We start from the raw sequence: 12,279 nt of genomic DNA, 5'->3' as shown, positions 1-12,279 counted from the left end.
CAGACAAGTTCCCTCTGGTCCTGGAGTTGGAGACTGGGGGACCACAGCCAGACCATGTCACACACAAAGCCTCAGGGCACCTCTGCCAAGGACCCAGGACTGCTGATCCCAACAGTCCCTTGTGGCTCAGTAGAAGGGAGGCGAGAGAAGGCACATGTCCCAAAAGCCATAATCAGGAGCCGAAGAGATAGCATGGAGGTAAGGCGTTTACCTTGCATGCAGAAGGATGATGGTTCGAATCCCATATGGCATCCCATATGGTCCCCCAGGCCTGCTGGGGGCAATTTCTGAGCAGAGAGCTAGGAGTAACCCCTGAGCACTGCTAGGTGTGACCCAAAAAACAAAAAAAGTCATAACCAGGGTCTAGTGTGTGGTTCTGTGCCTGACCTTGGGCTCAGGGAAATGACCCACCCTCAGGCCCTGAAAGGCAGTGAGAAAAAATTATTCACACTTTCAAGAAAGACATGGAGGTCAGAGGCCTCCACACTGTCTGATAGGAGCAGCAAAGAGACCACTTTTGGGGGGTAAAATGTCAAGAAACTCGGCCTTAAGTTGCAGAGAGGTGGGGTCACTCTACCCAGACACAGGACAAGTCCACCCCAAAACAGCTCTACCCTGCCCTTACCCTTCAGCAGCCACCTGACAGGGAACCTCACAGGAGGGCAGAGGGCACCACCTGCCGGTGGGCATTGGCACTGCCCAACCAGGACCCAAGTATGCTCTATGGAGCATCAGACCTCATCATATCCAGGAACATCAGTGAAGCAGACAGAGGACAGTGGGTGCCTCACATCAAGGACCAAGTCCAGAAGGGGGCCCCTCAGTCTCTTGTGGTCGTGCCACCCAGAAATCAGCACAAGGTGCATTCTCCTCTCCACAGTGCCTCAGCAGGGACACAAATCCCTGGTGGGTCACTGTGGAGAGCCTGGTTCTCATCTGGACCAGCCCCTGGGTTCAGTCCTGGGCACTGCAGCCAGCCAGCTTGCCTGATCTCAGATTCCTGGGCTGGCAGCCCACGTATCTGATTCTCAGTATGGCCACCTGCCCCATTGGTGTAAAGTTATGTCCCTCTGCTGGGGGGAATACCAAGCTCCCTTCCTGAGGGAACCCTGACATAAAATGCCCTCCCCAGGGGATGGGACAATAAGGCCACTTGTGGGCTCTCTCTGCGAGGTCAGTTCAGACCTGCAGTAAGCTTTTTTGAGAACATGTCCTTCCTTCCTGGCATTCCTAGAAGTTTTAAAACAAAGGAAAAGAAATGCAGCCTAGAACTTGTCATTGAGCTGTGTTCCTGGCCTAGTCCCAAGCAGGAAAGGGTGTGGGGGGTCTAAGAAAGAGGGGTGTTTATGTAGCAGGGAGGATGTCCCTACAACCTTCTACATAAGCAGTCCCTGAAAATACAGCTTCTTAGGCTAGGGCTAGGGGAGGCTGCTCTATGCCAGCCCTACTAGACTAAAGTGTGGGGACAGAGGAAGACAGGACAGATGGACACTGCCAGGCGGGAACTCACAGTTGATGTCCACCAGCACTTTATTAAGGCTCCGAGCAGGCTGCCGGTGGGGGCAGCTGTTCCCTCGGTGCCCCCAGCACTGTCCACTTAAGGGTGACACTTGGCGACTCTTGGGACCCTGGACCAGTCTACTGTGCCCCACTCATCCACCCCACAGGACGGATGTGTGTCTGAAGACAGCTGGGGGCCCTCAGCAGGGGTGCAGGCGCTTAGCAGGCCCTGGGCTCTGGCAGGGAACTGGCGGGGGCACAGGAGGGCAGAGATGTCGCCCACCCCGACATCCCTACCTATGGCTTTGTTATCCAGGTGCCACAAGAGCAGGAGGTGGGCAGCCCTCCTCAGCTCTTCCCCCAGGGCCTGGATGCTAGATGGGGGAAGGACAGAGAGAGAAAAAGAGGGGGCCACCCAGGAGTCCACTCAGGCCCCTCTGCCAGGGACCCGGCAGGATGTCAGGGCAACAGTGAGCCCCACTCTGCCCTGCAGCCCCTCAGCTTGTCCCCGAAGTGGGTCTTCCTGGGGCGTGGCAGCAGCTCACTCAGAAGTGGACCCGCAGCACATCCTGGCTGGCGACCGGGCACTGGCAGGCTGGGCACGTCATGGGCAAGGCGCACTGCTTCTGCCCCAGGCAGGGCCGGCACAGGAGATGGCCACAGGACAGCTGGTACACAGGGTCCGTTCGGAAGTACGGAGAACACAGGCTTTTGCAGGAGGCGCACGCAGGGCCCAGGCTGCTACCGGGCTGCTCTGGTTGAACAGAGAGGCAAAAGGCCAGGGTGAGGGGGGCTGCGACTCCAGGCTCCATCCCAAAGGCAGGGTACTTTCTGAAGGAGACAAAGAAGCTCCCCAGCCTCCTCCCTAACACAGCTGGCTTCATTCCTCCCTCCTAGTCCAAGTCTGAAGGCATCCCCAGTGTGCTCCCATGCAGCCGAGCCCCACCTCACCGGGGACACGTCATGGAGGCCAGAGCAAGGCAGACTCTGCCTCCCACCCCACTTCCCGCACTCCTAGTCAGTGCCGCGATGCTGCTGCTGCTCTATGTCCCCCAGTTACACCATTCTGGAGAGGTAAGAAGGGACCTGCTGAGGGCTGGGCCACAGCCAAGTGGCAGAGTGAGGTGAGGGGTCCGAGCTACAGCCTGCCTGGGCCACTGAGAAAGAGAGGGCTCAGTGCACACTGCAGGCAGGAGCCCCAGGATCAATCGCTAGAATTTCATGGTCCACCAGGCACTGTTGGGGAGATGGGGTGCTGGGGAAGCAGGAGGTACTGGGGAGACTGGGGTGCCAGGGAGCAGCTCCTGGACCCTCAGCTCCCCTTGGGGAAAAGAAGGAGACACCAGGCCCATGCTGGCCAGGAAGACCCACACCGCAGAGGCAGGTCTGGGCCTCCAGCAAGTGCTGCCCCCTGGGATACCTGTTTGCTGGGGCTGTCCCCTGCTTAGCCGAGATGTGAAGGAGGGCAGGGAGCCAAGGGTGGACGACAAGGCCATCTCCAAGCTGTGTGACAGCTTCTGCTCATGGGACATCGGACCTGTGGAGAGAGGCAACAGACCACAAGACCTGGAGATGTTTGGCCAAGTAGGCCCCTTGCATGCTTGCCTTGTATGCAGCTGAGTGGGGTTTGGTCCTTAAAGGGTCCTCTGAGCACTGTCACGAGTGACCCCTGACACAAAGCCAGGAGTAACTCTTGAGTACATTCAGGCATAGTAAAAACAAAACAAAACAAAACAAAAAAACCAAGAAAGGACAAGCCAAGCTCCAAGTCCTATGAGGACAAGAAACGGCACCTCCAAGTCCTCCAGGTAGGGCTGGGGTGTATCTCTCTAGCACTGGCTCCAGGGAGACAAGTCCTCCCAGCTCCTCCTGCCTCCTCCCAGACTGTACTGTACCACAGAACCACACCCTCCTTTTGGAATGCCTCTTGGCCTCACAAGAAAAGACCCGGGACAAGAACATGCCACTTTGGTGCCCTGTCCCTGTCCTATTCCCTCCCCTGCAGCTGTTGTCTCTACCCATCTCCTCTCATCTGAGGTCCCTGCCTCGATGTTCAGCTGCATGCTGGGTTTAGGTCTTTTCCCTCCACCTAGGTAAAGCACAGCAGCTGATGCTCAGCAGGAAGTATGAAGACCTCACTCTCCTGGCTCCACCCTGTGACCTAGAAACGTGTGCCTTACAGGCAGGCAAGCCTGGGATAGATGTAAAGGCCATGGGGCAGCCACAGAGATAAGCTAAGATATAAAATATATATATAAGATATCTAAGAGATAGGCTAAGTCCCCCAGAACAGCCCAGCCTAGATGGAAGGTGATATTTTCTCTGCAGCTCATGGCATGGGGACATCAGTGTGAGGCTAAATGAGCTCAGGTCTTCGAGGCATTGCCACCAACAAGATGTCAAGGTCACCTTCCCCCCAACAATGGGACCGAAGGTCCTTCTCTATCAGGTCTGTTCACTGCATCTCACAGGCTTCCAAGACTTTCTATATGTCATGTCAATTAACATTTTGTTTGTTTGTTTTTGGGTCATACCTGGCGGTGTTCAGGGGTTATTCCTGGCGCTGCACTCAGAAATTGCTCCTGGCAGGCTCGGGGACATATGGGATGTCAGGGATGGAACCCATGTCTGTCCTGGGTCAGCCACATGAAGGCAAATGCCCTGCCGCTGTGCTACTACTCCAGCCCCATCAAAAATACATTTTAGGGGGCCAGAGAGATAGCACAGCAATAGGGTGTTTGCCTTGCACTCAGTCGATCCAGGATGGATGGTGGTTCAAATCCAGTATTTCATATGGTCCCCCATGCTTGCCAGGAGCAATTTCTGAGCACAGAGCCAGGAGTAACCCCTGCGCATGTCCTAAAAAAACAAAAACAATGGGCCCGGAGAGATAGCACAGCAGTGTTTGCCTTGCAAGCAGCCGATCCAGGTCCAAAGGTGGTTAGTTCGAATCCCGGTGTCCCATATGGTCCCCCGTGCCTGCCAGGAGCTGTCACACCCGGCAGTGCTCAGGGGTTACTCCTGGCTCTATGCTCAGAAATCGCTCCAGGCAGGTTCAGGGGACCATATGGGATGCCGGGATTCAAACCACCATCCTTCCACGTCTAAGGCAAATGCCTTACCGCTGTGCTATCTCTCCGGCCCCTATTTCTTTGTTTTGTTTTTGTTTATGGTCCACACCTGGTGATGCTCAGGGGTTACTCCTGGCTCTGTGCTCAAAAAGCACTCCTAGTAGGCTCAGGGGACCATATGGATGCCAGGGATGGAACTTGGGTTGGCTGCATGCAAGGTAAATGCCCTAACTTTTGTGCTATCACTCCAGCCCCTTCCCAATTCTTCTTATGAAGCTAATATTCACTGCCATCTTAACCTGACCAAAAACAGAGCATGTATATGAATGTGTGCCCATACAAAGACAAACCACTTCCAACTCAACAACCATTCCTGGTCGAAAACACGAATATTATCCACCAATCATCTGATATGAAGTTAATCTCAAAAATACATAAGGCCCTGGTTGAACTTTATCTTATTTTATTTTGGTGTTTGGGTCACACCCAGCAGCACTCAGGAGTTACTTCCGGCTCTACGCTCAGAAATTGCTCCTGGGGACCATACAGGATACTGGGATTTGAACCACTATTCTTCTGCATGCGAAGCAAACACCCTCCATGCTATATCTCTGGCCCTGGTTGAACTTTTTAAGGAGAAAAAACAACTAATCCCATCAAAAATGGGGAGAAGAGATAAACAAAAACATCCTCAAAGAGACACATTCAAATGGTCAAAAGACACATGAAAAAAATGCTCCACATTACTAATCACCAGGAAAAGGCAAATCAAAAAAACAACAATGAGATACCATCTCACACCACAGAGGATGGCACACATTACAAGGAACAAGAGCCACCAATGCTGGCGTGGATATAGGGAGAAAGGGGCTCTCATACATTACTTCTGGGAATATTGACTGGTTCAGTCTTTCTGGAAAACAATATGGATGTTTCTAAAATAAAATGTAGGGACTGAGCTTTCTTTTGACCCAGCAATTCCACTTCTTGGAATATACCCCAAGGCCCTCCAAAAAAATAAAGAAAAGACACTTGTACACTTATGTTCCTTTGCTACACTACCCACAATAGCTAAAACCTAGAAACAACCAACTGTCCAAGAATACGTGGAGGTGTCTGGAGAGATTAATGCTAAATGAAAAGAGTCAGAGGGAGAAACCTAAACAGAATGATCATCCTCATATGCTGGATAATAAAGACATATAATGGGGCCAGAGAGATAGCACAGCAGGTAGGGCATTTGCCTTGCAGACAGCCAAACCTGGGTTTGAATCCTGACATCTTGTATGGCGCCCCGAGACTGTCAAGGAGTGATTTCTGGATACAGAGCCAGGAATAACCCCTGAGCGCCACTGGAGTGGCAAGGAAGGAAGGAAGGAAGGAAGGAAGGAAGGAAGGAAGGAAGGAAGGAAGGAAGGAAGGAAGGGAGGGAGGGAGGGAGGGAGGGAGGGAGGGAGGGAGGGAAGGAAGGAAAGGAAGGAAAGGACGGAGGGAGGGAGGGAGGAAGGGAGGGAGGGAGGGAGGGAAGGAAAGGAAGGAAAGGAGGGAGGGAGGGAGGAAGGGAGGGAGGGAGGGAGGGAGGGAAGGAAGGAAGAAAAGGAGGGAGGGTGGGGAGGGAGGGAGGGAGGGAGGGAGGGAGGAAGGAAGGAAAGGAAGGAAGGAAGGAAGGAAGGAAGGAAGGAAGGAAGGAAGGAAGGAAGGAAGGGAGGAAGGGAGGGAGGAAGGGAGGAAGGGAGGGAAAGGAAGGAAGGAAGGAAGGAAGGAAGGAAGGAAGGAAGGAAGGAAGGAAGGAAGGAAGGAAGGAAGGAAGGAAGGAAGGAAGGGAGGGAGGAAGGGAGGAAGGGAGGGAAAGGAAGGAAGGAAGGAAGGAAGGAAGGAAGGAAGGAAGGGAGGGAGGGAGGGAGGGAGGGAGGGAGGGAGGGAGGAAGGAAGGAAGGAAGGAAGGAAGGAAGGAAGGAAGGAAGGAAGGAAGGAAGGAAGGAAGAAAGGAAGGAAGGAAGGAAGAAAGGAAGGAAGGAAGGACGGATGGAAGGAAGGAGGGAGGGAGGGAGGGAAGGAGGAGGGAGGGAGGAGGGAGGGAGGGAAGAAGGAAGGAAGGAAGGAGGGAGGGAGGGAGGGAGGAAGGAAGGAAGGAAGGAAGGAAGGAAGGAAGGAAGGAAAAGAAAAAACATAACGGATGCTCAAAGACAGGGGAAACAAAGAACATAAGAACATTCAGTAGGAAATATGCTACCTGAGAGGGCTGAGAGACGGGACAATGAATGACTAAAGGTGGAGGAGAAGCATTCAACCATGAGGAAGAGATGCTGAAAGGTGGTAAAGTGCCTTCAGACTAATGGGTAGGAGGCAAATGGGGGTTGAGGGGGTCATTGGTAAAAGGAAGTGAACCCTGTGAAGGTATTGGTGTTGAAACATTTTACGTCTGAAACTCAATCATGAAGAACTTGATAATTTCACAGCAACTAAATAAAAAATTGAATTAAAATATGGGCTGGAGTGATAGAATAGTGGGTAGGACCTTGCAACCATGGAAGCACCTGGGTTTGATCCCAGCATCTCATATGGTCCCCCCAAGAAGTATTAAGAGTGATTCCACACACATTACAAAGTGTGGCCCCCTATAAACCATACTAATAGTAAAGCAAATTCAATAATAATTAAAAAAAAATAAATAAAAATAGCAATTGAAGCTGGAGTGCTTGCCTTGCATACTGCCAGCCAGGGTTCAATCCCCAGCAACCATGTAGTCCCCTGAGCCTGCGAGATTCCTGAGCACAAAAGTAGGAACAGCCTGTGCACTGCTGGGTGTGGCCCAAAAAACAAACAAACAAAAAATATCGATGGTGCAGGGGTGTCTGAAATGGCTCCTGATGAATCCCCTTCCTGCTGAGGGCTGGTTCATGCCAGCCCTGGAGGATCTACTGTGCATACTGGCCTGCTTCATGCAGAGTGAGGGGCAGTCATGACCTTCAGAAGCGGGACCAAGACCTGCCTCATGCCACACACGCCACCTGCAGATGTGTGTTGCTTCAGAGGTCGCAGGGCACAGAGCTGAGAAGCCCCCAGCCCACAAGACAGATGCTGCTCAGAAGGATCAGGATCCTGTCCTAATCACAAGCCAGCACAGACACAGATTTTCCCACCCCACCCTCCATCCCCAGCCCTTCCTGAACACACCTCCAGCCTGCCTGTCCCCTGCTGGTGGCTAGAGGATACTGAATTGGGGGACTGGGCATCCCCCTGCTGGGCCTGGCTTCCTGACCATGAAGCCGGGAGATGCTCAGGCAAAGGTGATGAGATTTCCAGCAAGCAAAGCAGAAAGCTTAGGCCTGTGCCGGGCACCCTGGCAGACTACCTGGGGAGCAGTCCATGTGTGCCAGCCCCAGCTCTGCCGCTCCTCTCGCTTTCTTAGCAGTGTGCTCTGAGGTAGTGGGTGAGATCAGCAGGCTCGTGGTAGAGAAGCAGGCGGCCTCTGCCATCGGATTGCCACTGGTGGGTTCCATCCTCCTCTTGCGGGAGGGCAGAACGATAGAGGAAGGCGCCACCGTCTGTGCAGACTGGGCCCGGCCAAGCAGGTGGCAGCCAGGGACAGAGTGCTGGAGCAGGAAGTGGTCGATGCGTGCCTTGAGGGATGGGTGAGGCAGGGGTTGTGAGTGCGGGGTGAAGGCCACTCCCGTGAAGGGGTCACTGGGGGCGCGGCCCCAAGTGGCTTCGCTACGGTTGCACTTCTCCAAGGTGCTCCGGTCAATGACCTGGCCTGAGGGCAGCAGCATGGGACAGGGCATGATCTCCAGCGTGATAGGGTCCAGGAACTCCTCGGGCACATCCCCAAGGCCCCCCAGCCAAGTCCGGCAGGCCACCGGGGGCGGGCTGGTCCTCAGACTGGCCTCCAGGATCACAGTCGCTCTCCATGGGCAAGGGCTGGGACTGCAGCAGGGTATCTTGAGGGAGGCTCTCGGAAGCTGCCAGCAGGACACTGTTTGTCACCTCCTGGGAGCAGGTTCTGGCCGGCTGCCCCCACACTTCCAACCGCCGGATGCCGGGGATGCCGCTACCCGTCACATGGGTGACACAGATCTTGAGATGGGAAACGTGGCTCAGGGAAAGTGGCCCTTTACTCCAGAGCTCTTGGGTCACCGCAGTAGGGGAGGGGAATGTGGCTCCCACCAGGCCAAAAGGGGGCCTGGCCTTGAAGCCCCTGTGGCTGAACGTCACCTGGTTCTGGTTTTTCAACACGACTTTGCCGACCAAGGTGAAGGCCTCCTTGTCTGGGATGGTCGGCTCGGCCAGATCTGGGGCCCGGCACTCAGAGGGGTTCCATGTCACTCTCCCGGCCACGGCCGACGTGTGCACTTCCACGCCGGTGAAGTTCTGGATGGCCCCAGCCGTGAGGTCCATGCTGATGCAACAGAGCTCCACGCTGAAGGGGAAGGAAACGGTGACATGGACAGGCGGCTTGATGAAGTACTCCGTCCTGAACCCACGGCTTCTCTTCGTAGGGTCTTCAGAGATGAGGTTTTCCACTTCATAGCCATCAGCTGATATCTAGATGTAACCACAAATACCAACACACCTGACTGGATGGAGAGCCAGAGGAAGACAGCTAGTTGACTATCATTTACTACTTCTTTTTATTTTTTAATTATTGGGGGGTTCTTCCTGGCTCTATGCTCAGAAATCGCTCCTGGCAGGCTTGGGGGACCATATAGAATGCTGAGATTTGAACCACCATCCTTCTGCATGCAAGGCAAATGCCCTACTTCCACGCTATCTCTCCAGCCCCTCATTTGCTACTTTTTTTTGGTTTTTGGTTTTTGGTTTTTGGGTCACACCTGCAGCACTCAGAGGTTACTCTTGTCTCTATGCTCAGAAATTCCTCCTGGCAGGCTCGGGGGACCATATGGGATGCCGGGATTCGAACCAATGACCTTCTGCATGAAAGGCAAACACCTTACCTCCATGCTATCTCTCCGGCCCCTCATTTGTTATTTCTAAAAAAATTCTTTGTAAACAAGTGTGAAGTTCCTCATTTAAACACCCTCAATCAGGGCTGGGGGACAGTTCAGTGGGCTGGAGCACAGGCTTTGCATGCAAGAAATCTACCTGGTTCAATCCCTGGCACCCATGTGGTTCCCTAGCACCACCAGGAATGACTCCCCCAGCACTCAGTACTCAGCTAGGAACAACCCCTGAACACTTGACAAATGTGGCCCAAATTACAATTTTTTTCTTCAATTACACTGAATTCCTTGGGTGTTTTTACAGGCACTAAAGTGCATGTCATAGAATGAGGGAAACTTTGTTACCACGCCCTGACAATCTTTATAAATCATGAGTAGAGAGGCCAGGAATGGAGTTCAGTGAAACAGTGTATGTCCCCCTGCTATAAGCCTCCATCAGCAGCCCTTTTACATAAAAAAAGAACAGGCGGGCCCTGATGGATAGCACAGCGGCGTTTGCCTTGCAAGCAGCCAATCCAGGACCAAAGGTGGTTGGTTCGAATCCCGGTGTCCCATATGGTCCCCCGTGCCTGCCAGGAGCTATTTCTGAGCAGACAGCCAGGAGTAACTCCTGAGCACCGCCGGGTGTGGCCCAAAAACCAAAAAAAAAAAAGAACAGGCTAGAGTGATAGTACAGAAGAGAGGGCACTTGCCTTGCATATGTAAGACCCAGGTTCAACCCCAGCATCCCATATGGTCCCCAAGCCTGCCAGGATTCCTGAGTGCAGAGCCAAGAGCAAACCTGAGCATCACCAGACGCAGCACAGAAACAAAAGCAAAAAAGCCCGAGAAAGACACTCAGCAGACACTGTCCGCTAGGGCAAGAGAGGAATCCGTGTCCTCCCTTGGGCATTTTTGAGTTGCTAAGTCCCTGCTTTGTGCTGCTAGACAAACCCTCCCTCCTGGATATGACAGAGACGACCACTTAACTCCAGTGAAGGACAAGAAATCGAGATCAATCCAAGCACTGCTTCTAGATTTAGACACCAGCAAGGGTGGGGGGGGTGAGGGGGTGGATTTCTCCTGGCTTTGAGGAAAATTGAATCAGAGGGACAAGTCCGAAAGCTTGGCAAAATGAGTCACAGACTGGAGACAGTCTGATGACTTGAGCAGGGCAGCCTGACCAGACTCACCTGTATTGTATCGCCCCCTCGCGAAATCCAAGACAGGAGGAAGAATAAAGCCCACAGACACTGGCAGGATGTGGGGGGAAGCATACAAAGTAGGCCGACTTGTTATGTGCATGCGCTCGACCCAGGTGTATTTATCTGTTTACCTTGTTGCAGTAAATTCTTGGTCTGAATTGTGGAAGGCAAAGATTTATCACCATCTTTATGGCGAAAAAGAGAGCTTCCAGGCATCGGAAACAGCCCTGAACAAAAAATAAAATCTGGTATTAGGTAAGTTAAAATTTATTCCTAAACATCAAGGAGTTTATTTCTAAGAATGTTGAGCAAGATAGTAACAAATACTTGAACACTCAGGGAGCTACAGTCTGCAAGTTCTAAGTCCCCTGTTCTAAGTCCCTCTGGATAAAGTTTAGGGCCAGAGCACAGCAGGTAGCAGGTGACAGACCAGGGTTCAATTCCCAGATGGTCCCGGAGCACAGCGCCAGGAAAAGCCCCAAGTACCACCAAGTGTGGCCTAAAACCCAAAACTCATTATGGGCTAGAGAGATAGTATAAGAGGTAAGGTGCTTGCCTTGCATGTGGCTTGCAGTTCAATTTACAGCATCCCCTAAAGGTCCAAAAGCCTCCAAAGCTAAATATTCTTATTGTTGTATATGAAAACATTTCCATAAAATTATTTTTTGCCTGTTCTCCCACCTTGACCTTTCAGATGGGGGCGCTGTTGGGAGCCAAATAAATAGTTTGGGAGCAAAGTATTCAGGGGTCTTTTGGCAGAGTTTGCTGACTGGCTCCAGGTGTTTTTGGAGCTGGCAGTAGGCTGACAAAGGACTCTCTGCGCCCAACCTTTTCATATCTGTGTAGATTCTTTGCTGCAGATAAATATTACCAAGATCTCCCCCAAAAAAGGGGAGTAGGGAATGGGAATCAATTTCTCATTCTGGAAGCTCTTTGAGGATACACAAATAACAAATAAAGAAGTAAACGGGACCCCACATTTAACACCAGAAAAAAAAAGTATGATTTTTTTATATTAACTAGTCTTTTAACTTTTATGTTAACTAGACTTACAGTCTAGTTAGTTTTCATGTTAACTACACTTACAGTATCAATCGGTTCACAACAGATCCATTGAGTCCATATACTGTAAGCCTAAAATTTACACAGTCCTAAGATGCTATATCTCAATAAATCTGGAAGGAAAAATGACCAGAGTCAGACTGTGATGCAGCTCTATTGAATAGTACTTGTCCTGAATGTATGATGCCCCGGCATGGGATTCACCTAGCCCAGCATGGTGTCAAGAATTTAAAAAAAAAAAAAAAAAAAAACTAGAAAAGGGTGGCTCAAGCAATAGCACAGCAGGTAGAACATAGCTCTGCACTCAGAAATTGCTCCTGGCAGGCTCAGGGGACCATAAGGGATGCTGGGAATCGATCCAGGGTCCGTCCAGGGTTGGCTGCGTGCAAGGCAAGTGCCCTACCACCGAAAAGCAGGATGCGGGTGGTTTGAGCTTCGACTCAGACCAAACAACTTGTTTTCAATTTACTTAGACAGCATTTACCTTCAAGGATTTGACAG

The 12,279-nt window shown here is 52.0% G+C and overlaps 1 protein-coding gene across 1 annotated transcript; it reads right to left on the bottom strand.

Annotated features, from left to right (window-relative positions):
• Positions 1-1,506: 1,506 nt before the first annotated feature.
• On the bottom strand, positions 1,507-11,030 carry UBOX5 (U-box domain containing 5). The gene is given in 5 exon segments (XM_049779240.1): positions 1,507-2,254; positions 2,921-3,037; positions 7,927-8,410; positions 8,412-9,116; positions 10,848-11,030. Coding segments are annotated over 5 exon segments (1,569 nt in total). The 5' UTR covers positions 10,902-11,030; the 3' UTR covers positions 1,507-2,045.
• Between the last annotated feature and the right edge of the window lie 1,249 nt (positions 11,031-12,279).

The sequence above is a fragment of the Suncus etruscus genome, chromosome 9, assembly GCF_024139225.1.
Source record: "Suncus etruscus isolate mSunEtr1 chromosome 9, mSunEtr1.pri.cur, whole genome shotgun sequence".
Lineage (NCBI taxonomy): Eukaryota > Metazoa > Chordata > Mammalia > Eulipotyphla > Soricidae > Suncus > Suncus etruscus.
Note: the sequence above shows the minus strand (reverse complement) of the source record. Positions and strands in the feature narration are given on the sequence as shown.